A 24517-nucleotide genomic window follows, 5' to 3' on the forward strand; every position below is an offset into this window, starting at 1 on the left:
TTGGATTAGGAGGAGTTTGTGATCCCTGTACAGTTTTAGGAGGACCTTTGCCAAAACGTTTTCCACAACGTGAGAGTTGGGCTGAGGAGGAACAACAATTCATGGGAGCTGGGTAGACTTTTCTCTTTCAAAGTATTTTCCTCTGCCGAACAACCACCCCCTGGGAAATGAGCCAAACTAATCGACACTTGTCTCGTACCAAAATATGGACAGGAGGTGGAAACATGCGGGAAGGCGTGCCGAGCGTCTCCAGAGCACTGCAGACGGAGGAAAGTCGAATTCATGTGGCCAAAAACTCAACGGGAAACAGAAACGGCGAGTTGAGCGTATCCTACGATGCAGACCCAAACATGTACGGACACACCAACCCGCAACAAGCCTGCGACATGGAAAATCATCGCTGCCAGCCAGCTGCGTCTCATCATCAAGGAGAGTTGAACGCTGACGGCCGTGTGGCGAGCAGCCGCTCCTATTCCGCCAGTGCCACCATCTCCGAGACAGCCAGGGAGCTGTGCAAAGCCGTGTCCGTGTCGCTGGGACTGGCCATGGAGCCCACTGACATGAGCGACCTGGACCCTGCTCTCCCTGCTGCGTGTGTGGGACACGACCAGATGCGCGCAGACTATTTCTTCGGAGTGGCCCAGGAGAGATATGACCGGGCTGCGCACGGCAGCAAGCAACTGGTGGAAATGTTCAAAAGTTCAGAGGATAGGCCTACTTCCACTCTGCACCACCTCCTCTCCTCTCGGACGTCTGACGAGCCAGACTTTAGGCGCGGTGAGGCTGCTGAGGACACGGGTTTAAAAGAGATAGATCATCTGGACATCGCGCGTCCTACCTCTTGCCCTTATGGCGCAGACAATTTGGCACACTTCGGCCCGACTGCCACAGAGAGACCGTCTCATGTTTACAAAGCCGCTGGTCAAGCGAGAGACATTGGCGAAGCCGAAGCCATGGAGAACAAGTATGTGGACTACCTGCAAGAACAGTATAGCGTCAAAATAAAGTCTGAGGCCATTAGCAGTGAATCTGCCGGGACAGTATGGGGGGGGACCGGTTACCCTTATCATGAACACGGTAGCGCGCAGTTTGGGGGCTTGAGGCAGTGCGTAAACAACACAGGAGCAAGCACCACGTTCATATGCAATCCATATGAGAGGAGCGTGATGGGTCCGGAGCAGTGGTATCACGGCGGGATGCTGCCCGGGCAGCCCAGCGCCAACTATGTGAAGAATGAAGTCGGCGACTGGCTGGATGTCTCCTACAACGACGCCAGGTAAGCTGTCACCACAGAGAATGACATCTTTACTGTGTGATTTATTTGTTCCTTTGATTTTACAGCTTTGTACTAACTTCAGATTTCAGATTCGTCTTCTTCTATATAATTTTTTTCATTTTCTTCCTCTTCTGATGATGATGATGATGATGATGATTCTTATTCTTATTCTTATTCTTATTCTTATTCTTATTCTTATTCTTATTCTTATTCTTATTAGTATTATTGAAACCTTTTGGCTGACATTTGCATTATAGATTTTCGGCATATCGTTCTCTTTACAGCCACAGGTTGCATACTATTAAGGACTTTTTACATCAATCGTTAGGCTATTATTTAGTATTAATATGCTTATAACAGTTTTTTGAGCTTATTCCAGTTATAACAGGCACCGATCAGCTCAAATGATGTTGCAAGTACCAATTTAACTTCTATAGCTCTTTATCTGTTCTCAAAATGCTGTTGAAAACAGCATCTTCAGTATCATATCATTTAATAATACAGCTGAAAGAATAATTAGGGAACAGATAAAACTGTTTGATCTTTGACATATTGAGAATTAAAACTAAATTTTAACATTTGTGAGCAATTTATTGCAACAAGTGTCTCAAAGCTGCTGAAATCTGCCCACAAGAGACAACGGCCTAATAGCCTATAGATTGAAAACCCACTTCATATTTTATCAGTAGCCTACCATAATATTTTATCAGTAATGGCAGCAACACTTTATACTTTCAATTTCTTAGGTCCCATATTTTGATTTGACTTCTGACATGCACTCACAAGCTATGGTTTTAATGGTACTTAGTTTTAAGACAACATTTATTTCAGGCTGAAGGTAAGATCCTTCAATGAGGAAACCACATATACCTGCTCTAAATCATAGACTGGACAGCGTTGCCATTCACAGAGCTATACATTAAAAAAAATCCTTTGCACTGATGGAACACTCAGGATTTGTCAGAATTATATTAGTGGATGTGGATAGAAAAAATATTTTAGCTCAGAAAACTGTTGGAAGAGAGGTACATTTTCAAACAGAGGTATTACAAATAAATTCAATGTTTTTTTTCAACATACTATATATATTATATTAATAATAATCAACAGACCCAGGAATACATTTGAATTAATAGCTAGTTTGCATCCCTTGCAGTGAAATTGTCTGAAGTTAAGTTTTTGCTGGTTGATAAAAAAAACAAAAAACTAAATTGTTAGCAGATTACAGTAAAAAAGCAGATTGGATATTTATTTATTTATTTAATTTAATTTATTTTAATTTATTTTAATTTAATTTAATTTAATTGAATTTAATTTAATTGAATTTAATTTAATTTAATTTAACTTAACTTAACTTAACTTAACTTAATTTAATTTAATTTAATTTAATTTAATTTAATTTAATTTAATTTAATTTAATTTACAGGGAAATGGATAGTCACAAACTGTCCCAGACTATAGGAAACAAAACTCTATCTGCAGTCCTGGGTGGCCTAGATGATACAAGGACAGTCAAAAACACAATAAAACAGAGTTACAATCACAATGTAATCTGATACATACATGTACACATAATACAATTCAAGTACAAAAGCATAAAATACGACACATACAAAATAAGATAATAAAACGTGCACTGCTAGGTATTGGGTGTTAATGATGACATGATTGTTGGGATTTCAGCCATTATTTCAGTTGGTTTTTAAAACTTGTTAAGTTGGGGCTTTGTCTGATAATATTGGGAGTAGAGTTGCAGATGTTTGTAGCTCTGACGGAGAAAGCTGATCTGCCAAATTCAGTGCGTCTCAGTTGTACTGCACAGTTGCCTCTGGTGGCGGCTCTTGTTTGTTTGATGTTGTCTGAGCACAGTGAAACAAACTCTTTCAGAGGAGGAGGAGCAAGATCATAGATAATTCTGTACATTAAACAAATATTTGCATAATTGACAAAATTATCAAAGGCCGATAGATTGTACTTGGAAATAATATGTCAATGGTGATCCCTAGCTGGCTTTTTGTCCAGGACTTTCAGGGTGTATTTGTATAGACTGTGCATTTGGCTTGATGGTGGTTTTTCCCGCCTGAGACCAAGTTGTAATACAGTAGGATAAGTGTGGAAAAATCATCATGCAACTTGGCAGCATCTGTTGATATTTGGTTCCTGATTAATTTAAAATATCTGGTGTTCAATTTGGCTGTACTGATTACCTTTTTCACTTGTTTTTCAAAGGTCAGGTGAGAGTCTGTCAGTCTGATGATCCCAAGATAATTTCATATCTGGGACAAGTTGGAGCTTATGCCACTAACAAGGATATCAGGATTATGGACCTCCTTCTTGTGGATTGAAAAATACATACATGCAGTCTTACCAATGTTTAAAGTGAGGCAAGACTATTATATATATATAATCACTGAGAGCAATGCTCTCTTTTTCCAGAGTGCCCTGTTCACATTCACACACACATTGATACCTAGCTTGAGCAAATACAGAAAACTATGTTTCATAAACCTCTATGCTCTAGAAATGTCAGACTATCTGTATGGTAAAAAATAAATATATATTAAAAAAGAATTATATATATATATTATGTATTTTTTTTTTTTTTTTTTTTTTTTTTTGCATAGGTGCCATGACTTTTAATGTTTTGGTCAGCAACAAAAGCAAAAACACCTCCCCCCCTCCCCGATCCATCCTTTTTATGTAGTGATGTATTTCTCAGATCTTTCTCAGCCATCAAGAAGAGTGGGGAGAAAATTAACGCCTCCAAAGGCTTTGGTATATGTCTTTTTCCGTGTGCTGCACACTATTTATTTCTTGCTTGTTTACTTTCCTTCAGCAACTGACAAATTCGGTTTTCCACTTGACACCTGCAATTAACATCATTTGAGCTTGTCCATTTGAAATGATGGAGGAAGGGTGACTGTGACTTGTGAACTTGTACAGAATGGTAAATGGTAAATGCCTGCATTTATATAGCGCTTTTATCCAAAGCGCTTTACAGTCAGTAGGTACATTCACCCATTCACACAGACATTCATACACCGATGGCAGCAAGCTACCACGCAGGCAGGGTGCTGGCACACCATCTAGAGCAATTTGGGGTTCAGTATCATGCCCAAGGACACTTCGACATGCAGACTCGAGGATTCAAGATTCAAGATTCAAGATTTTTATTGTCACTCCATGGTACAAGTATCACGTGTGAAATTCTTGTGCTGTGGACTCCGTTTACAACATAGTACAAATATAACAGGGCATATGAGTGCAAAAACAACAAGAGACACAACAAGCAATAAGGCAGTATAGTGATATGACAAGTCAGAGACAGTGGCATATTCACTGCACGCACATGTCGTGTGCATACTTTAGACGTGCTTAAACATTTTAAATTCTGCGTATTTGACATACAGGTGCAAATAACTTATTCCTTATTAAACATACAATTAAACTCAGCATTTTAAATTCGGCGTATTTGACATACAGGTGCAAATAGCATATTCCTTATTAAACATACAATTAAACGTTAGACATACGTAATGGTAGCAGCTACAGTACGGTACAGTGCGGCTGCTACACTATTTGTGTATGTTAAGGAGTCTCGTGGCCTGCGGGAAGAAACTGTTCCTCAAGCGATTTGTGCGTGCTTTCGGAACCCTGTATCTTCTCCCTGAGGGTAGCAGGGAGAACAGGCTGTTGTGGGGATGGTTTGTGTCTTTGATGATCTTCAGGGACCTCCTGAGGCACCGCTGTTTATACAGTTCATGCAGATCTGGCAACTCACATTCTGTTACGTGCTGGGCCGCGCGTCTCACTCTCCGTAGCGCCCTGCGGTCCATGGTGGTACAGTTCCCGTACCAGGTGGTGAAGCCGCCAGTCAGCAGGCTTTCAATGCTGCCTCTGTAGAAGTCCCTGAGGATTTCTTTCCTTAGCCCAAATTTCTTCAGGAGGCAGGAATCGAACCACCAACCTCCTTTATCCAAAGCGATTAATGGACGCCCCATAGAGAATAATACACAGAATACATGAAACAAACTGCAAAATCTTGATTTCTTAATTCCTTCCTTGACAAGTAGCAAGTGTTGGGATAACCTTATGAAGGTCTTTGTACCAAAATGTTCTTCTCAATAAAACCTATTTTAATTTTAAATGTGAAGTGGACCGAGCTTATTCCTTGTAGTTGTCCACTTTCAGCCCTCACTTTGGAACATTCAGGTGTGTAAACGTTCTATTGTATCTACATGTTGCTCCACAATTTGAATAATCATTCCAAATGTTTCCCCAGAAACTTTTTTTACTGGCTTCCTGGAAACCACTCGTGGTTTTCTCATTTTGTCACGCACTTCTAATTCCATGGTCTCCCTCCCTCGCTGTCTTGAAACAAGCATGCTCATTTAGCTTGACGCAGCAGCACACCTTACTTTGCTACCACAGTGCCTCTCTGGCACACCAGGTGGACATGTTGGCCAACAACAGCATGGCCCCACGTGGAAGCCAGTGAGATTGGACAAGCAGCTGACGTCATCCTGCCAGGGGAACGATAGGGAATATGGAGTGAGACCGTAGTAGAGTTCACTGACAGTCAGCACACTGACTGCATGGCCGTAACTAGCTATGAGGACGGGGAGGTCCGGACCTCCCCTAATATTTCAGAGAGAATTTTTTTTTTTTTTTTTTTTTATAAAACAATCTGCATGGAAAAGCATGAAAAACACGGGATCGCTTTTATTTTGAAACGAAAGGCAGGTCAGGCAGGAAGTCATCTGACGCCGCCTCCGCGGTAACTTGATTCCGAGAGAGCAGCAGCATGGTGGTGGTGAGTGATGACTGTCTGTCTGCCTGGCGAGATAATTGAAGGTGAGCGAGCTGCGAGACAGTGAGCGAGTGAACGACAGATAGTGAGTGACACTGACAGATTTTTTAGCAACAACCAAGAAAGTAAGTGTCTAGTCTGTCTCTTAAGTAATGTTACCTGTGTGACACGTTGGGATGCTACTGGCTAATCATGCATGATGCCAATTGCCAAGCTCCCGAAGTCAGGTATGCAGGTGGCTATATGCATGGTTTCAGTTTCATGACCCAATAAGTAACAAAAAGAGGTGCTGTAAAGTTAAAAACAACATAATATATTTTATTTTATTTTTCAATCGTTCCTATCAGGAATAAATAAATGTCCCTCTGTATGTTTTTTTTATTATCGATGATGACTTTGTGTGTTGTGTACGGCTTGGGTTGTGTACCTGTGTTTGTAGGTGTCATTTTGATATGAATTTGGCTAAAACAGTTTGTGTTTGTTAGTTACAATTATGTTGACAGGAGAGCTGAGCAGGTGGTGACATGAAAGAGAATATACTGAATAATGACATCACAACAGTATAATCCTAATGTTGATTTAAAATGATATATTACTCTAAATATGGCTAAAAAAGGGGGAAAAAAACCCTCAAATTTTGGTACAAATCAGGGTACAATAGACCTAATGAATCCGCCTCCCCTTGCTGGACCTCCCCTATTTCGGAACCCTGGTTACGGCCCTGACTGACTGCACTCCATCCAGACATGACACTCAGAGATGCAGGGCTCAACCTTCGACAGCGAAACCAGCTGCAAAATCCTCCCATCGTCCAACCTACCCAAGGCCCCTGCCTCAACAGTCACTTCATCTATCTGCACTGAGAAGACCCAGGGCCTTACCCGTGCCTAAGCTGTTGGCTAGGCACTTCCCTCACAGGAGCCAATGCAAATAGCAGTTGCAATTGCTCCGAAATTGTAACGTCCTGTCCACATTTCAATTGTGTCAAAATGCCAAATGTGCAGGAAATTCTAAGAGCTGTCTTCTTGAGAGGCAAAATATAGCTGTAAGAGACAGGCTGTGAGAGCATGCATGGAAAGTGGATTTTGTGCGAAACCTCAGCGTTCTGCACATGCACTTGAGATGTTTCACGTTCAAAATACTTACACAGCTGTAAGGACAGTGGCTTTTTAAGATAACCCCATTCTACTAGAAAAGTGAAAGCACTTGTTGATGTAGTGTCTCACCTAAAGTTAAAGTCGGTCTTTCCTTGGGATTGATAGCTATTCATGTTTTTCTGTTTCATCATAAGATTAAAAAGCCATGCTTATTGATGTTCAAGTTGCACAACACATTATCTTCTACGTCATCTCATAGCAGTGTTATCATTATAAGAGAAAAACATTGAAAGAACAATACTAACCACTGTGATTCCAGGCAGCTTTCCTAACAAGGCATTTTGGTGCTGTGCATGATCCCTGCCTATACAAATCAAGTTGCACATCAGAAAAAATATATATTATTGGCAAATCATCCTCTTTTTCAACATTCTATCAATGCGGTGGGGGTGGGTATTACAATTGCAATATTCAGAAAGAGTGGGAAAACGCACTTCATTTCAATATCTTTCAAAGTCCTCCATCCACTTCTAGGGGCAGAAAATTATCTATGAACTTTCAAGCTTGTTGCACATCTGGTCATACCCCAATCAGTGAAGGAGGGTCTTTAGTCTTTGGCAGCATAAAAATGCTTTGCGATCAGAAAATACTGTTACCGCCGCCAAGTAGTGATGGGTGATCCGTTACCAAAGACAGGCCACCCTGTTCGCTCTTGCTTCACTTTTTCACATCTTTCAAAATTGTGTACTGTACTGTATGGAGACTATGCGTTACACTCACCTTTAGCATCTTAAGCAGCGACCAGCAGCTCTATAGGTCGCTCTGTCGGTCGGTCGGTTGGTTGGTCGGTCAGTTGGTCCACAAAAAGTTCACCACCCTTTGGCGGCCACAGTTTCTGACCTAGGAGGTTGAAATTTGGCCTGGTGGTCAAGTGTGTGCGTGCGTGTGTGTGTGTGTGTGTGTGTGTGTGTGTGTGTGTGTGTGTGTGTGTGTGTGTGTGCGTGCGTGCGTGCGTGTGTGTGTGTGTGCGCATGTGTGCGTGCGTGTGTGTATGTGTGTTTGTGTTCATGCTTTTGCCTAAAAGGGGGCAGTGGGGGGGGGGGGATTTCAGAATGCAGGGTGGTAGAGGTAGTCAGGCAGAGTAGGGTGGGCTGTCCCTGCCATCCTGCATTTCAGAAATGTGCGTAGTCGCAGCTATTGGGAATTTGCGCTTGTTTATTGACTCAGCCAGTTGAAAGAACAGTGTTTATTGACTTAGCCAGTTGAAAGAACAGTGTTTATTGACTCAGCCAGTTGAAAGAACAGTGTTTATTGACTTAGCCAGTTGAAAGAACAGTGTTTATTGACTCAGCCAGTTGAAAGAACAGTGTTTATTGACTCAGCCAGTTGAAAGAACAGTGTTTATTGACTCAGCCAGTTGAAAGAACAGTGTTTATTGACTCAGCCAGTTGAAAGAACAGTGGGAAATCGAGCAGCAGAGGCTCAGGAGAGAAGCTCTGGCAGGAGTCCATCCTTCGGCCAGTCAGCATACTGTACACATGGTGGTTCAGCTCTGTCCCACGGGTGCTTTTACTTTGAGGAAATGTCAGAGGTGATGTTTACTTCCTCAAGTTCCTCCACATGCTGTTTGTGTTCTCACTCTGTTGTGCATAAAGGACTTGGAGAACTGGGGAGATCCAGCGTGCTTCTTCCCAGTCATTGCTCATCATCCATGTTAACAGCAGCGCTCTGAAGCATGGTGCAGCATCAGGCTGTGCAGGGGAAGAGGGAACAATGAATGGAGCCAAAAACAGGCAATTACTTAAGAACGTGTTCAGAGTGCCAAGGAGCTTGATGAGGGCAACTTGTGTTTCAGTAAGACAACACCCAGAGGCATACGACCAAATCAACACTGCATTGGCTTGAGAGGAAGAGTGTGGAAGTTGATGAGTGGCACAGCCAAGCCTTGAGATTTCAATCTCATGGAAAATTTGTGGAATGATTTAACGATAGCTGATCACAGACGTTCTCCATCCGTCTTGTCTGAAGGCTGATTTATGGCTTGTGTTGAAGTTTCCACATTGCTAAATAGCAATGCAACCATTTAGAATTATGCGCCGGTGATTCTGTGCATAGTCAGGGGGGGAAACACTAGATGGCTGGTAGTGTCCTGCTTCATTAGCAAAGAAGTAGCTGCATTTTCATTCTCTGAAGCCCATTTTTCTGAGATATTTCTCACCACAAATTCAGTGACATCTGGTCATATTTCTTCTTATATTTTGGAGATGAGATGTCCTATAAATGAATGGATTTGGGCCGATAAGTTCTTATGTCGCCATACTTTGTTACATTTTTGTGGAGGTGCATGTAAGCTATGGCTTGTGGTGGCGTCGACACAGGACTATAAATCAGGCTAGAGCTTGAGCAAATCTGTTAGAACTGTTGAAAAGCCCACAATCGTGGATGTGCCAAGCTGATACAGATGCATCCAAGAAGGCTCAAAAGCATAAGCATCAAGCATAAAACCGCCTAACTTCAAGCCAAATTGGTCACTGAAGCAGATTAGTCTATCATTATGATACATTTGTGTTAATATTAATCAGACACTGAAATTTAAATCAAACAACTTGGAACATGCTCAAGAAACCCTGGGCAGGGATGGGAAAGCCGGGGATTTAAAACTGAATGGAGTGCTTTCATTTGGTCCAGGGTACAATAGACCTAATGAACCCCTGTGGCACCGGGCCCACTTCAAAAATATGTGCCACTGTAGCACACTGGACACACAGAGGTGGACCTATTCACTGTAGCACACTGTACACACAGACCGACTGTATCTATTCACTGTAGCACACTGTACAGACGACTGTATCTATTCACTGTAGCACACTGTACAGACCGACTGTATCTATTCACTGTAGCACACTGTACAGACCGACTGTATCTATTCACTGTAGCACACTGTACACACAGACCGACTGTATCTATTCACTGTAGCACACTGTACAGACGACTGTATCTATTCACTGTAGCACACTGTACAGACCGACTGTATCTATTCACTGTAGCACACTGTACACACAGACCGACTGTATCTATTCACTGTAGCACACTGTACACACAGACCAACTGTATCTATTCACTGTAGCACACTGTACACACAGACCGACTGTATCTATTCACTGTAGCACACTGTACACACAGACCAACTGTATCTATTCACTGTAGCACACTGTACACACAGACCAACTGTATCTATTCACTGTAGCACACTGTACACACAGACCGACTGTATCTATTCACTGTAGCACACTGTACACACAGACCAACTGTATCTATTCACTGTAGCACACTGTACACACAGACCAACTGTATCTATTCACTGTAGCACACTGTACACACAGACCAACTGTATCTATTCACTGTAGCACACTGTACAGACCGATTGTATCTATTCACTGTAGCACACTGTACAGACCGACTGTATCTATTCACTGTAGCACACTGTACAGACCGACTGTATCTATTCACTGTAGCACACTGTACAGACCAACTGTATCTATTCACTGTAGCACACTGTGCAGACCGACTGTATCTATTCACTGTCGCACACTGTACAGACCGACTGTATCTATTCACTGTAGCACATTGTACAGACCGACTGTATCTATTCACTGTCGCACACTGTACACACAGACCGAATGTATTACATTACATTACATTACGTCATTTGGCAGACGCAGAAGTTAGTTCAAGAAGGGCCCAGATGGAGCCTGAAAAGGTGAGTCTTTAGTCTTTTCCGAAAGATCGGCAGTGATTCGGTTGTCGTGACCGAAGGTGGAAGCTCGTTCCACCATTGAGGTGCCAGAGACGAGAAGAGTCGAGATCAGGATGAGCGATTTTTGAGCCCCCGTAGCGGAGGGGGGGCGAGGAATCCTGCGCTGGTGGAGGAGCGGAGGGAACGGTGAGAGATTTGGAGCCTGACCATAGATTGTAAGTACAGAGGGGCTGTCTGGTGTACTGCCCTGTAGGCCAGAACCAGTGTTTTGAATTTAATGCGTGCCGAGATGGGAAGCCAGTGAAGGTCCCGGAAGAGGGGAGTGACATGAGAGAATTTGGGTTGGTTGAATACCAGATGGGCTGCAGCGTTCTGGATGAGCGGATGGCTGTAGCAGGTAGCCCAGCCAGAAGAACATTGCAGTAGTCCAGGCGAGAGATGACAAGTGCCTGGACCAGGAGTTGTGTCGCTTCCCTTGTGAGAAACAGACAGGGGACAGTCTTTCCCGGGGAGGAAGAGTAGCTCGGTCTTACCAAGATTCAGCTTGAGATGGTGGGCAGACATCCAAGCACTAATGTCTTTGAGGCATGCAGCGATACATGCCTCGATGTGGGTGTCTGAGGGGGGGGGGAGAGAGGTAGAGCTGAGTGTCGTCAGCATAGCAGTGATAAGAGAAGCCATGCGATGAGATCACATGGCCAAGAGATCTGATATAGAGAAGGAATAGCAAGGGGCCCAGGACTGAGCCCTGGGGCACACCTGTGCTAAGAGTACAGGATCTGGATAGGGATCCTCGCCATAGAACCTGGTATGAGCGGTTAGAGAGATAGGAGGCAAACCAGGGGCGTGCAGATCCTGAGATGCCTAGATCAGAGAGAGAAGAGAGAAGAATCTGGTGATTCACTGTATCAAAAGCTGCAGACAAGTCAAGGAGGACAAGGACAGAGGAGAGGGATGAGGCCTTAGCAGTGTGTATGTATGTATCTATTCACTGTATCTATTCACTGTAGCACACTGTACATACAGACCGACTGTATCTATTCACTGTAGCACACTTACAATCAGAATACATTTGAATAATATGTTATTTTCTGTATCTTAGCATTGCGAAGCTTAATGATGTAGTGTGAAAAGGCCTTCAGGCTGTCTGTACATGAATATTTTACGTTTTGCTCAAATATTTACACAGTTCAACTAATCTCCACAAAAACATACTGTATTGATACCTGATCATCATCAATTTAAATAAAACATTTATATTAAAATGTATGTTTTAACCACCACATATTATGGGCAATCTAAAAAAGAAAAAATCATATTTGTATTCAGGTCCTCACAGAGATGACTGTTATTGTGAAACTATGTGTTTAAAAAGTAAAATAAATGTACATGTAGCTACTGTAGTAGGAAAAGATCACTTCAATAGTTAATATTTCTAAACTGCAAGCACTGCAATGTATCCAAAGTCCAAAGTTTTTTGTTTCTTTTTCTTTTTCCGTACAGTATCAGTTACTTGGGATTATTCCCAGTTGCCTGTGTTATTTTGTTTACTTTACTCAGGGCATTTGCATACTGTTTTGGTCATGCATGTTTTTCAGATTGACTATGGATGATAGATCCAAGGACAACACAAGCATTAGCCGTCACTGTGGTATTTCATGCCCACAGCTTTCCTTGTGTAAATAGCACAGTGGTTCCCGTCTTGTCGACTCCTATCACCCCGCTCTCTGATCACTCCCACCTCCAACACTGGACTCCCCTCTCATCTCTTTTATCCAATTTGGAAATCACATTCCAGGCTGCAGCACTCATTGTTGCTAGTTTCATTACAACAGTTGGATGATCATTCAGTACTGCAGTGAAATGATGTTAATTCCTATAATATACTAGCTCCTATAAACTAGACTTAAAATACTCTGCATCTGTTTATATACGGGTAATGCATTACATAGATATATGCTTTAACAGATACTGGATGCAAAATGGATAGTGTGCCTATTTTTTTTTATTTTTTTTGCCTCTTGGTTTGAGTTCCCTGGTAATACCCAGCAGTTCTAGCCAATGTATATATTCTTCATTCTCACCTAAAATCAGTGGAGACACAATGGATGTGTTCCAGCTAAGCTTTGCCCTTGTCTCTCGTGCACAAAACCTTGAAATCTTAAGTTGCACGTCAGAGAAGTATCGTTATGTCTGTGCATTTTCCAATCTCTCTGTGTTCAAGGCTGAGGTTAGGCAGGCACCCGTCATGCCCCTGGCGTTGGCACCCACATCTTTCCCACACTGTCCCAAGTAATTGCTCTCTGACTGTGTGTGTGTGTGTGTGTGTGTGTGTGTGTGTGCGTGTGTGTGTGTGTGTGTGTGTGTGTGTGTGTGTGTGTGTGTGTGTGTGTGTGTGTGTGCGTGCGTGCGTGCGTGCGTGCGTGCGTGCGTGCGTGCGTGCGTGCGTGTGTGTGTGAGAGAGAGAGAGAGAGAGAGAGAGAGAGAGTTTAGGTAATATCACTGGCATAATTGAAACTCAATCTGAGCAACAGTTGTATGGCTATATTTCAGAAAGTATTCAACAGGTTAAAAGCAACATTGACCTCAATATGTGAAGCAAAGGTTTAAGGTTCAGATTTCAAATGTATTTGTCCCAAATGGGCAATTGGTCTTGATGCATGGCAACAACAATAGAAGACAATAAAGCAACACAGACCACAAACTAGAAGTGCACTTGGAGAGTGCATACCTTAGTCAAGGCCAATACTCCAGTCTCCTATGATATGTACATTTTGTGAGTCAGATCAGAACCCTGACCCCTTTCCTGACCACGACCCCTCCCACCACCCAGATACACCTAGCCACCCCACCACCCACCCCTCGAATCCCAACTCTCTACGACCTTCCTATCCCTAGTTACAGCCCCTTTTCCTTAGCCCCGCCCTTCCTCGGCCCGCCCTGCATCAGAGTCGCTCCAAAATTGAATGGGTTCTTCCTTGCCCCATGCTACACCCTCCCTAACAAACAAACAAACAGACAGACAAACGTACTTGGCGGAGGTAAAAAATAGAAAAGTAGTGAAATGCTTCAGTAATAATAATAAAAAATACTGTGCAGTGGATACATCTAAACTAAGTGTAGCTACAGTAACAAGTTATAATTAGAATAATATAATAATCATATAAAAATACAGTACAGTAAAGTTACCACTTACCAGCACTGGTAAAAGTAGACCGGAACGGGGCGATACATAGTACCGTTAAAAGATTCGGTGCCTGAGTGCAGTACCGAGAAAAAGGGACAGAGTGACGTGCAGCTGTCTGTCAATCAAAACCCACAGAAGTCGTCATGATCACATTTCCAACAAGGAAACACATCTGCTGACGTTATGTCGTCATGTTTATGTCAACATAAACAACAGTAGTCTCTCTCATAAATTGCTTCTAAATTGTTCCAGTGCAGTGACCTGTGTGTTTTTACGATTCAAGATTCAAGATTTTTATTGTCACTCCATAGTACAAGTGCGCACGTGTGAAATTCTTATGCTGTATGCTCCGTTACAGACAAGGTGCAGTAGGTAAATAGTAGATGCAAAATCACAGAAAACAATCACAACAACAAGTATATATATAGAACACATATATTGGGGCGGGAGGAGGACAATATGAAGCGATGAAGGGTTGCAAGAAATTCAATCCACTTTCACCTCTGCTTACCAGCGTAATTGATGCAGCCCTTTCTCACTCCGAAATTGTACCAACTCGTACCAGAGCCCCACTTTGTCACACGCCTTTTGTGTCTGAGGTAATGTGCCCTTGACGTTTTATGGAACGCAGCATGGGCCGACCGTTAAAAAGCACTCTATACCTGTGGGTTCAGGCAAAGGTCAAGTACAGTACGCCATCAGGCTCATCGTCCAGAACGAGTTGGGAAGTAGGGGTGTCAAAAATAATCGGTTATATTATAATCGTGCACCTCCGCATCGCGATGCATCTTATAATCATTATAAGATGCATCGCGATGCGGAGGTGCACGATTCAGCATCGATTCACAAATGTCAAAAATCGATTATTATTATTTATTTTTTATTTTTTTTATAATCAAATAAAATTTAATGGAAGTACATGCAGTTGTTTATTTGGATCATAATACAATGCAATTCCAAATGCACTTTTATTTTAAAAGTAGCCACACAGTGAGAAAAAAGAAAGTGAGAAAAAATAAACCATGTATTGAGGAAAAAAGTGATGCATCGATTGAAGATGCATCGAGATGCATCGATAATCGTAATCGAATCGAATCGTGGCCCTCTGAATCGTAATCGAATCGAATCGTGAGGCCAGTGAAGATTCACAGCCCTATTGGGAAGAGGGGACCCTCTCCCTGGTTTTGGGTAAGACCCTAACCCTAAGCCCACCACCATATCCAGACCCTAACCCTAATCCTAAAACCACCTACCCAATGCCTAGACCCAAACTGTGGTTTGCCCTGTATGTTCTTTTTCACGAGTGTTATCGTGTGTTTGTCTGCAGGTTGGAGGGAGGCACAGACCACATGTTCCCCATGGAGTTCTTCTTCCCGCCACAGAGGACCTGTCTGATCTGTGCAGACGAGGCGTCCGGCTGTCATTACGGTGCGCTCACTTGTGGCAGCTGCAAAGTTTTCTTCAAGAGAGCTGCAGAAGGTAAATAGGTGGCATTTGCGCCCCCTTTTGAACTAATGTTACCAATTCAAGAATGCTTATCCTCTCTGAAATTGATTGACTATTGATAGGAAGGATTGTCAGTATTTGCCAGCTAAATTGCTTCAAATGCATTTTCGATGTGTAATTGGTTTATTGATGTTTGCATTGTGCAGTAAATGGGCTTGCCTTTTGAGTTATGAGAGTTGAGTTGAGAAAGAATATACACATTTACAGGAAGCACTATTCTTCAAAATGCTGTAGCCTACATACAAACTAATTTTACTCACTCAGATTACTAGCAGAATCCCCGTGCAGTGTCACACGTCACACTCGATGTGTGACGTGTGTCCCTCTGTGACAGCCAATGTGCAGCATCACAAGTTTGGCCACCAACCGTCCCTAATGATCTCATTTAAAAATGCGGCTCTGTTAGGTCACCCACAGGGATGCTCTTAGTTTTTACACTTCCTGAAAGATTCAGCGTGATTGCACTTAAAATGGCATAGCTGTGGCCGAACAATTTCTGCTCACCAGAGGTGTTTCTAGGGTCTGAAGACATTGGAGGCTTAGCCCAGGGAGCCACCTTAGGGAGGTCTGGGGTGGCTCCCCCTGGGATTTTTCACCCCAACAGGTAAATGCACAATTTTCAAGCAATTTGAGATGATACTAAAAAAATAGATCAGTGGTTCTCAAAGTGGGGTCCAGGGACCACCAGGGGTCCTTGAGAGGGTTTGAGGCAGTCTCCATAGCAAATTCACGAATTGTTAAACTTCAGCATTAACCTTGATTGACAAACAGACAAGGAACCTATAAAGAAGGAAAAGACTTCACTCACATCACTGCGTTCGAATTTTGCAATCTGTGGAAGCAATTTTCAATCAAAGGTGAAACAACTCACATACTGTATGATGGTTTATAGTGGGACTTTCCATGCCTGCCCCATTCACTTTCAATACTGTCCCCAACGTCTACCCCCAATGTAAAATGTGAACGCTTTGATGAGAGTGATGTATCTTCCTTCAATATAGGTTACTTGCACACAGAGAAGAAGAGGAATTTCTGATCAAATATATCATCTATCATGTTATTTGTTAGGGCTTTAAAGCAGGAATGACAGATGAATAGATCTGAGGGCCGGGGCTATTTTTCGATTTAATATTTTCTTTCCGGGGCTATTCATAAAACATTCGGGACTATAGCCCCCAATGCCCAGATAAAAAAAAAATATATATACGGTATATATATATCCCTTACAGTGGCGTAGGCAGAAATTCAATTATGGGTGGGCCTGGATAAAATTGGGTGGGCCTGGATAAAATTGGTGGGGCAATTGCATGACGAAGTTTTGCGCGCAATGCGCACAAAATTCCTAGATGTCATGAAGTCATCATGCATTAGACTCGGGAGATGATGTGCCCTGCATTTGTAAGCTACAAAACCATTAGCTAGCAAGGCAGCAGCAAGTTTGCCTCTAGAAAACAACCAATTTTTAAAAAAAGTTTTTTTTTTTGTTTGTTTTTTGGGTGGGCCAGGGCAAGAAGTGCAGCCTGTGCCTACCCGGGCCCACCCGTAGAAATGCCCCTGATCCCTTAATAATTTAAAACTCTAGCTCATCTTTTGCTTCAATTGCAATAATGTGAGCAGTTTGCTGAATGTCAGGCAATATCCTTTTTTTGCAACACCAATTGCCCATCACACGATAGATTATTTAGTTATAGTGATGACATGGTCTCCCTGTCTGTTTAGGCAAGCAGAAATACCTGTGTGCAAGCAGAAACGACTGCACCATTGATAAGCTACGGAGGAAGAACTGCCCTTCATGTCGGCTGAAGAAGTGTTTTGAAGCTGGAATGACTCTTGGAGGTATGCTTGTACCAAACAGTTAAATATAATTGCACAACACTAGAATGTTTTACCCCTTTACAATTACTCTTGTAGTTTACAGCTGCAGTTTGTAGCTCACTCCCTCATGTTATGGCCTGTTCTGCTGTCTGTAGATTGTGTGCAGTACGAGCTATCACAAACACCATGCCCTGTATGACCAAAGCACGCTAAAGAGAAAGTGAAGCCTTAAAGGTGGAACTATAAATGGTCTCCCAAGACCAAAATCCTTGATTCTCTGCCACACTGCACATCTTAGCCTACTCTCTTCAATTGCAGCATCAACACAATAGGGGATGTTACTGATAATCAAGCCCCTGACTGAGCTGCCGTGCAATTTAGACCTATTCCATTCACTTCTCCTTACTGTCACCCAGACATGTTCGTCATATTAGGCCGAAAAGATTGACATGTGGTGAACTAATTTTAGTCTTGTGTTCAATTTTCACTCTCTCCCATTTTCTCATTCTGTTAACGGTGGAAATTGTGCTGAGAAGCGCAATGCTGACACGAGACATGTGAATTAAAGCAGCAGAAAGAGTAATTTTGCGACCAGACACTGACAAGCTCATGGGGGGAAAATGCTGTGATTGTCAGGAAAAAGGCACACCCTTTCTAGCTGTGGCTAAAAAGAGGCTTCTTTCACTCAAGTCCTTCTCACAGACATGTACTTCACTTGCTGCATCTCACACCACGATTTATCACAATGATTTGTAGCAGTGGAGAGGAAAAATGATACATTTGTGTCTTATCATTATTATATCATTATTATTTGTGTCCATCAGTTTTCTGCCTCAAAATATTTCATAGCTGGTCATATTGAAAGAAAAGGAGATATAATTTAACTCATTGGACTTATTTTTTATTAAGTCCTATTTTCGTTTTGTTAATTCCACAAATTAATTGCAGGCCTCTTGCAATTAATGTATGTATCAGTGAAATTATCATAAGCTTTGTATCATATCTTGTACTAAGGTGCTTCATTAGTCTCAGTCCTTAGTCGGAAGGTCTGAGGAGACCTGAAAGACTCTTTGAATCTCAGAAAATTTGATTACCATCTAATAATGCATTGGTCGAATTTGCCATCCATTCAAGATGTAAAAGGATGGAGAACTGCTTCAAGATTTTTATTTTGAACATTTGAATTCCATATTACCCCTAGAATGATAATTACATCCCCAAATAGAACCCGAACAGGACTATTTGTTTTTCCAAACTGATAGCACTCTCATTTTGCAGAGCATTGGACATATCAAGTAATGAACCACATCTGCACATCTGCATTCAGTCTTCTCAAATGGAATTGGAATGGAAATAGCAAATTCATCCCCTCTTTTTCCCATCTGCCTGTCCTATCTAAATAAAGGTAAAAATCCCCCCCCCCCCCCCCCCCCCCCCAAATAAAAAAAATAATGCAAATTATAATGCAAATTGGGGAATCGTCATTTAACTTTTTTTTCCTTTTTCTTTTAGAAAATTGCTCTTGGCCACACCTAGTGGAGCAAGCATTATTATCACTTCTACTTTTACTTTGTAACTTTTTACAGCTGTGTTTCAAAGTTATGGCTAAAAAGTCTTATTGTTGAATTGCAGAAATCCTACAGTAGATCTGGATCACCACCACTATCTAATTAAATGTTCCTTGGCCAAAGGCATTAATCTGACACTGCCAAATGCGTTTGTTTTTGTGTGATCTGATCTCATGATCTCGCGCGAATCCAGCTGCCTTGCAAGGTTACAAAGGCATACATGTAGCTGTCCACCAAATGTCATTGAAATCCGTCCATAGGTTTTTGAGATACCCTGCTGGCAGACACACAGTGAAAACACAACCTCCTTGGCAGATGGTCTTTAACTATGGCTTTATCAGATTATTTATCACAAGGTTGGTTAGCCACCCTGCATTCACTTTATGGAGCTGTTATCAAGCTATAGCCACTCTTTGCTATGCATTCATTTTTACTGTAATATTAAACTAAATTCTACATAGCAAAATACCACCAAAGGAATTCCCATCAATCTGATTATCTTGATGCTAGTAAGGCATTAGTTAAATAGGCTAAAGTCTTTCCTTGAAAATAAAACACTTCTACAGGTCTATTTACTTTTATTATCACTGTTCAGTGTTCCCACATTATGTGGCTGGCTATACTGTACAGACATAATAAACAAGCCTATCACATACAAACAAAATATTATATGTAGCCTTCAAAGCAATATTTCACTTAGTTTTAACATTGGAGTTATTAGAGAATATGAATTAATCACCAAGGTCAGATGCAGCTGTACGAGTTTGTAGAGTTCATTCAAAAACGGGTTAGGGTTAGGGTTAGGGTTAGGGTTAGCAAATGTTCGTTCTTTTTATACCAATAGATTTGCTTTTGCCCTTCTTGTTTCACTGCCTAAGTGCCTATAGCTTATTATTTTGCCCTTTACATTAGCCCTGTGTGAAATAGCAATAAGCAGCTACCTACTTGCTTTGGTAGAAAGTGCAAATGTCCTTCTACAATAGGATTGATCTGAGCAACCTAAAATAAGAAATGACTGACAATAATGCAGGAATGAACATTTCTTAATGTGGATTGCACAAAGGTCACCGGCATGCTCATTTATTCATTCACATTTGCTCTCGCCCGCTCATGTGTATCAAATATCACTGTTACTGTAGGCTGCCTAGTTCAATAAGAGCTGAGAAATAAGAGCTGAAAGAAAGGCGAGATCAATTTCACAGGCAGATTTGCTTCTCAAACAGCTTCACCTTTTGCTGCACGATAAACAGATCTGAAAAATCCACCTATGGACACCTATGTCAGCGCTCCACTACAGGTGTGCCCTGCAGCTTGAGTGGCAGTCTGTGTTGTGACTTATATGTATCAATACAGAACACAAATGAGGCATATGACACCCCAACTGGCTAAAATTGCATTTTTGTTGACAGTTGTGTCAATTTAGAAGATTGATGCAAAATCAAACTTGACAAGCACAGTATGTTAAATGTGACTAAATGCCAAGCTGTTTGCAGAAACTGACAAGGACATCTACAGTCAATTGACCTCCACAATCCTCCCAGCCACTCCCCCTACCCACCCCTAGAACCCCGACTCTCTACGACCTTCCTATCCCTAGCTACAGCCCCTTTTGCTAGCCCCGCCCCAGATTGGACCTGCTCCAAAATGTAATGGGTTCTTCTTTGGCCCATGCTACACCCTCCCACCAAGTTTCATGAAAATCGGCTCAGTAGTTTTGTCATCATCCTGCTAAACAAACAGACAAAGGGACGGACGGATGGATGGACGGCACCGAAAACATAACCTCCTTGGTGGAGGCATAAAAGCTAGACTAATGGAAGGGAAATAGCCAACAGATATCTGAAACTGATAGAATGTCTCCTCATCTTTCTGTGGTTTAAAAGAAAATTGGCTGAAGTTTAGAGCGAGCCACACACAATCCAAACTGCTTAATACTTGTTCATATTTTCCAAAGACATATTTAGCCTCTTGTATCCAGTGGTTTCTATTTATTTGTATTTCTCATTTAATAGTATATAAAGTATATGGCTTATTAACTAACTAGTACAACAAGGCCAGTGTTCAAAATGTTCGCAGTGCTCTACACTTTCTTTTGAACAATAATTAGCCAACTGAAAGATGAATGTGTTTTATGTGCATTTAAAGCAATAGATTAGGCTACTGATGAAGACAATACATATAGCACTACGTATAGAAACAGTGTACAAACACTAAAGACAGTGAAGTAAAAAGTATCACAATTAAAGTGTGCCAGCAAACAGCAGTGCCACAACACCACCAGCTCAGTGGCCTTGTGGTTTGAGTGTCCGCCCTGAGACTGAGAGGTTGTGAGTTCGATCCCCGGCTGAGTCATACGAAAGACTATAAAAATGGGACCCATTTGCCTCCCTGCTTGGCACTCAGCATCAAAGGGTTGGAATTGGGGGGTTAGATCAGTGGTTCTCAAATGGGGGTCCGTGGACCCCCAGGGGTACGTGGCACTTTGCCAGGGGGTCTGCGAAAAGTTTTCAGGTAAATCTTTTTTTTTTTTTTTTTTTTTTAAATGCTACATGTTACTTATTCCTTCTCAAACTACTTCCTACATGGTGCTAGTCTATCAAAATATCTTGGCTGTCATTGATTGTGTTGCATAGTGGTTTTCTGGATTGTTGACAAATTGTGATATTGTAAGTCGCTTTGGACAAAACAAAAGCGTCTGCTAAATGACGTAATGTAAATGTAATGTAATAAAAAAAAAAAAAAAAAAAAATTTTGCAAAATCTTCATAGTTCAACGAAAGTTTATGCTTTAAATCTAAAATGGTTCATTGATTACATTCTAATAACAAACCTATCAAATTAAAAGTCAAGCACGTTACCGTGGAAACAATTAAGCTTAGCCCAAAATCACAAATCAGAATGAGGGGGTCCCCGGTATATTTTCTATCTTGTAAGGGGTCCTTGGCTGAAAAACATTTGAGAACCTCTGGGTTAGATCACCATATGATTCCCGAGCACTCCCGCTCCCCCAGGGGATGGGTCAAATGCGGAGAACAAATTTCGCACAATCAGTGGGACTTTACCTTTACCTGCAGCTCCATAGCAGACTTACTTGTTGGTGGTAATTGCAGCAACCCATGTTAACACGTTCACTGCCATTGACGAGATATCTCGGCTTACAAAATCCAACGGTTGACTGCCAATGACGAGATATCTCGGCTTAAAAAAAAAAAAAAAAATTTTGACGGTGGGACGTGGATCAACGCTCCCCATGTCTCCTATAAAAATATTGGAGCCACCGAACGTGTACAACCCATTCCACCGACCCACTAAGTGGCGACAGTCCTCTCCAAACTAGAAAAAGCAGAGCCAAAACTGCAGGGGAACGCGCGATGAAACCATTCTCATACTGTAGAATGGATTGGCGAAAACGCTTTCGCTTTCGCTTTCGCGCTGATTGCTGGCGGTGAGGGATTGCAAATTTGCATAATAGATTACGGGTGGAACACACTTTGAAACACGCAGCATAAATAAGACCAGAATCGCAAAAGCTTCATCAAAGCTCTCAACCGAAACTCCAAGAAACGAGCGAGCCCATCCAGACTTGCCCAGCGGCCGCCAGCAGACAGGAGCAGCAGCAAAGCAGTGAGCCTGGTGACGCGAGGTTACAGCAGCAACAGAAACGAGCTTGTGACACGCCCGCTGCAGCCAAGAAGAACACACACGGAGGGAGGAGTTTGAAGGAGAGGGGTGTTTCCTGCTGTTATGGAGGAAATTACTGTTCAAAACTATTGTTTAGATGTCTGACGTCTTACTGATGCCAAAAATGAATGGTTAAAGTGACTGTTCTATCGAATTTCACAAAAAGCCGTTTATCTCAGAATAAATTTTCAGACGCTGAAACCATGCTGTATTCAACTGCTAATGCTTACATAACTACTAACTCTACAAACTAACTCTTTTAGACAGAGAAAGCACACATTCTATTAGTTCTTTTGAGATATTGTGTGTTCACAAAATCCTAACAGAAACGAATCCTCGGCTACTACAGTATTGAAAAACGGCTGGCAGTGAATGTGTTAAGGGCTTGCCCAGGGGTGGATTCGAACTGCCGACCTTCGGCTTGCGGGGCGGACATGCTAACCACTGCACCAAGAGAGCTAGCTCCCTTGGCGGAGCTGATTAACGTGTCTTTATACTGGGGGAGTGAGTTTAACCAACCTACTCGCTACCACTCGGGACTCACGAGGACTCACATTAATTCGGTTACAGGGGCATTCCTCTCGTTAGCTATTAGCTCCCAGCTAGCATTAGCCACCAGTAGCTCAGATAGCATTAACCATGCCATCCACTCTGCGCTTCTCCCTGCTGTGTGTCTCCCGTCTCTTGTTACACTCACAGCCAGTTGCCCCGGGCCCTTTGCAAGCAACAGTTCCACACATTCCCTACTAAATGTCTCTTCACACAGCCAGCCATCTGTATTGGCAAACAGCTGCTCTCGGCAGGCTAATCTCTCTCAGGTGCTTCCTCTTGGCATATCGTTGCTTGACACCATGGAAGACGTAACCCTTCGCCCCAGATGTGGAATGTCAGCCTGTCCCTTCAGTGCTCTCTACCTCCACCTAGTGTACATATAAAATCTATATCCTCCTAGATCTGAAAGCATTTATCAATATACATCAAAACCCTAATACATACTGAAAATAGGGGGAAAATATATTCTAAATATTACGGCAGTCCTCTCAGACTGACATCATGATCTCCTGCCTCAAGATGTATGGTAACGTTTGCCTATTTAGCCTACTTGACTATAAAGTTTCTGCAAAATAGGAGACCGACCATTAACAGCTATGTGCATGTCACCTATTCATTTATGTTTTAGCCTATTATTAGAATATTAATGCATATATAAATATTATCAACACATTGTAGCCACCTCTAATTGGGGTGCCCCAATTAAAGATTCCTAGAACCGCCACTGGGACTGTCCTCCTGATATAACTACACATTTTCTGTGGTTAAATATGGACACTGGACAGTCATCTCATTGTGATATTTGTCACTGTGAAGGTTAATTTTCATGTACAGATTCATATGGTAGACTTATTTGGGGAAAGGGTTAGGGCAGTGAAGATAAATGGATAAAGCCCTGCACTGTATTGACATTATTTTGCAGTTCCATAGAGTGATAGTGATTTGATTAATTATCCAGTCCAAAATGTCCATAGCCCCATGGCCTACACTAATCTAAAGGCACCGTTGAAAGTCCACAGTGTCCACAGTGTCCACATTCATGGACGCCGGCCATAGAAGCATGAGGACACCACATCCACAGATGCACAGACAAAAGCATTCGAGTTATGTTGCCCAAGTAAAACAATTTCAGATTTTCTTTTAGCTGAGGAAGGTTTTAGGACAACATCCATCTATTCGGGACATCAATGGCACCATACAAAGATTATTGTATTTTAATTATTTGAATTTATGATTTTCTTTTGAAAACAATAATTCACTCAAGCAACT

The 24517-nt window shown here is 42.0% G+C and overlaps 1 protein-coding gene across 1 annotated transcript in view; it reads left to right on the forward strand.

Annotated features, from left to right (window-relative positions):
* Positions 1-224: 224 nt before the first annotated feature.
* Positions 225-24517, forward strand: part of ar (androgen receptor) — a gene marked incomplete at both ends in the record, with an annotated part of 49804 nt that continues 25511 nt past the window's right edge. The window contains 3 exons of the mRNA XM_083637970.1: positions 225-1276; positions 15455-15606; positions 17353-17469. Of these exons, the coding sequence (XP_083494096.1) occupies positions 225-1276; positions 15455-15606; positions 17353-17469 (1321 nt within the window). The remainder of the gene's footprint in view (positions 1277-15454; positions 15607-17352; positions 17470-24517) is intronic.

The sequence above is a fragment of the Poromitra crassiceps genome (assembly GCF_964638095.1).
Source record: "Poromitra crassiceps genome assembly, chromosome: 1".
NCBI lineage: Eukaryota > Metazoa > Chordata > Actinopteri > Beryciformes > Melamphaidae > Poromitra > Poromitra crassiceps.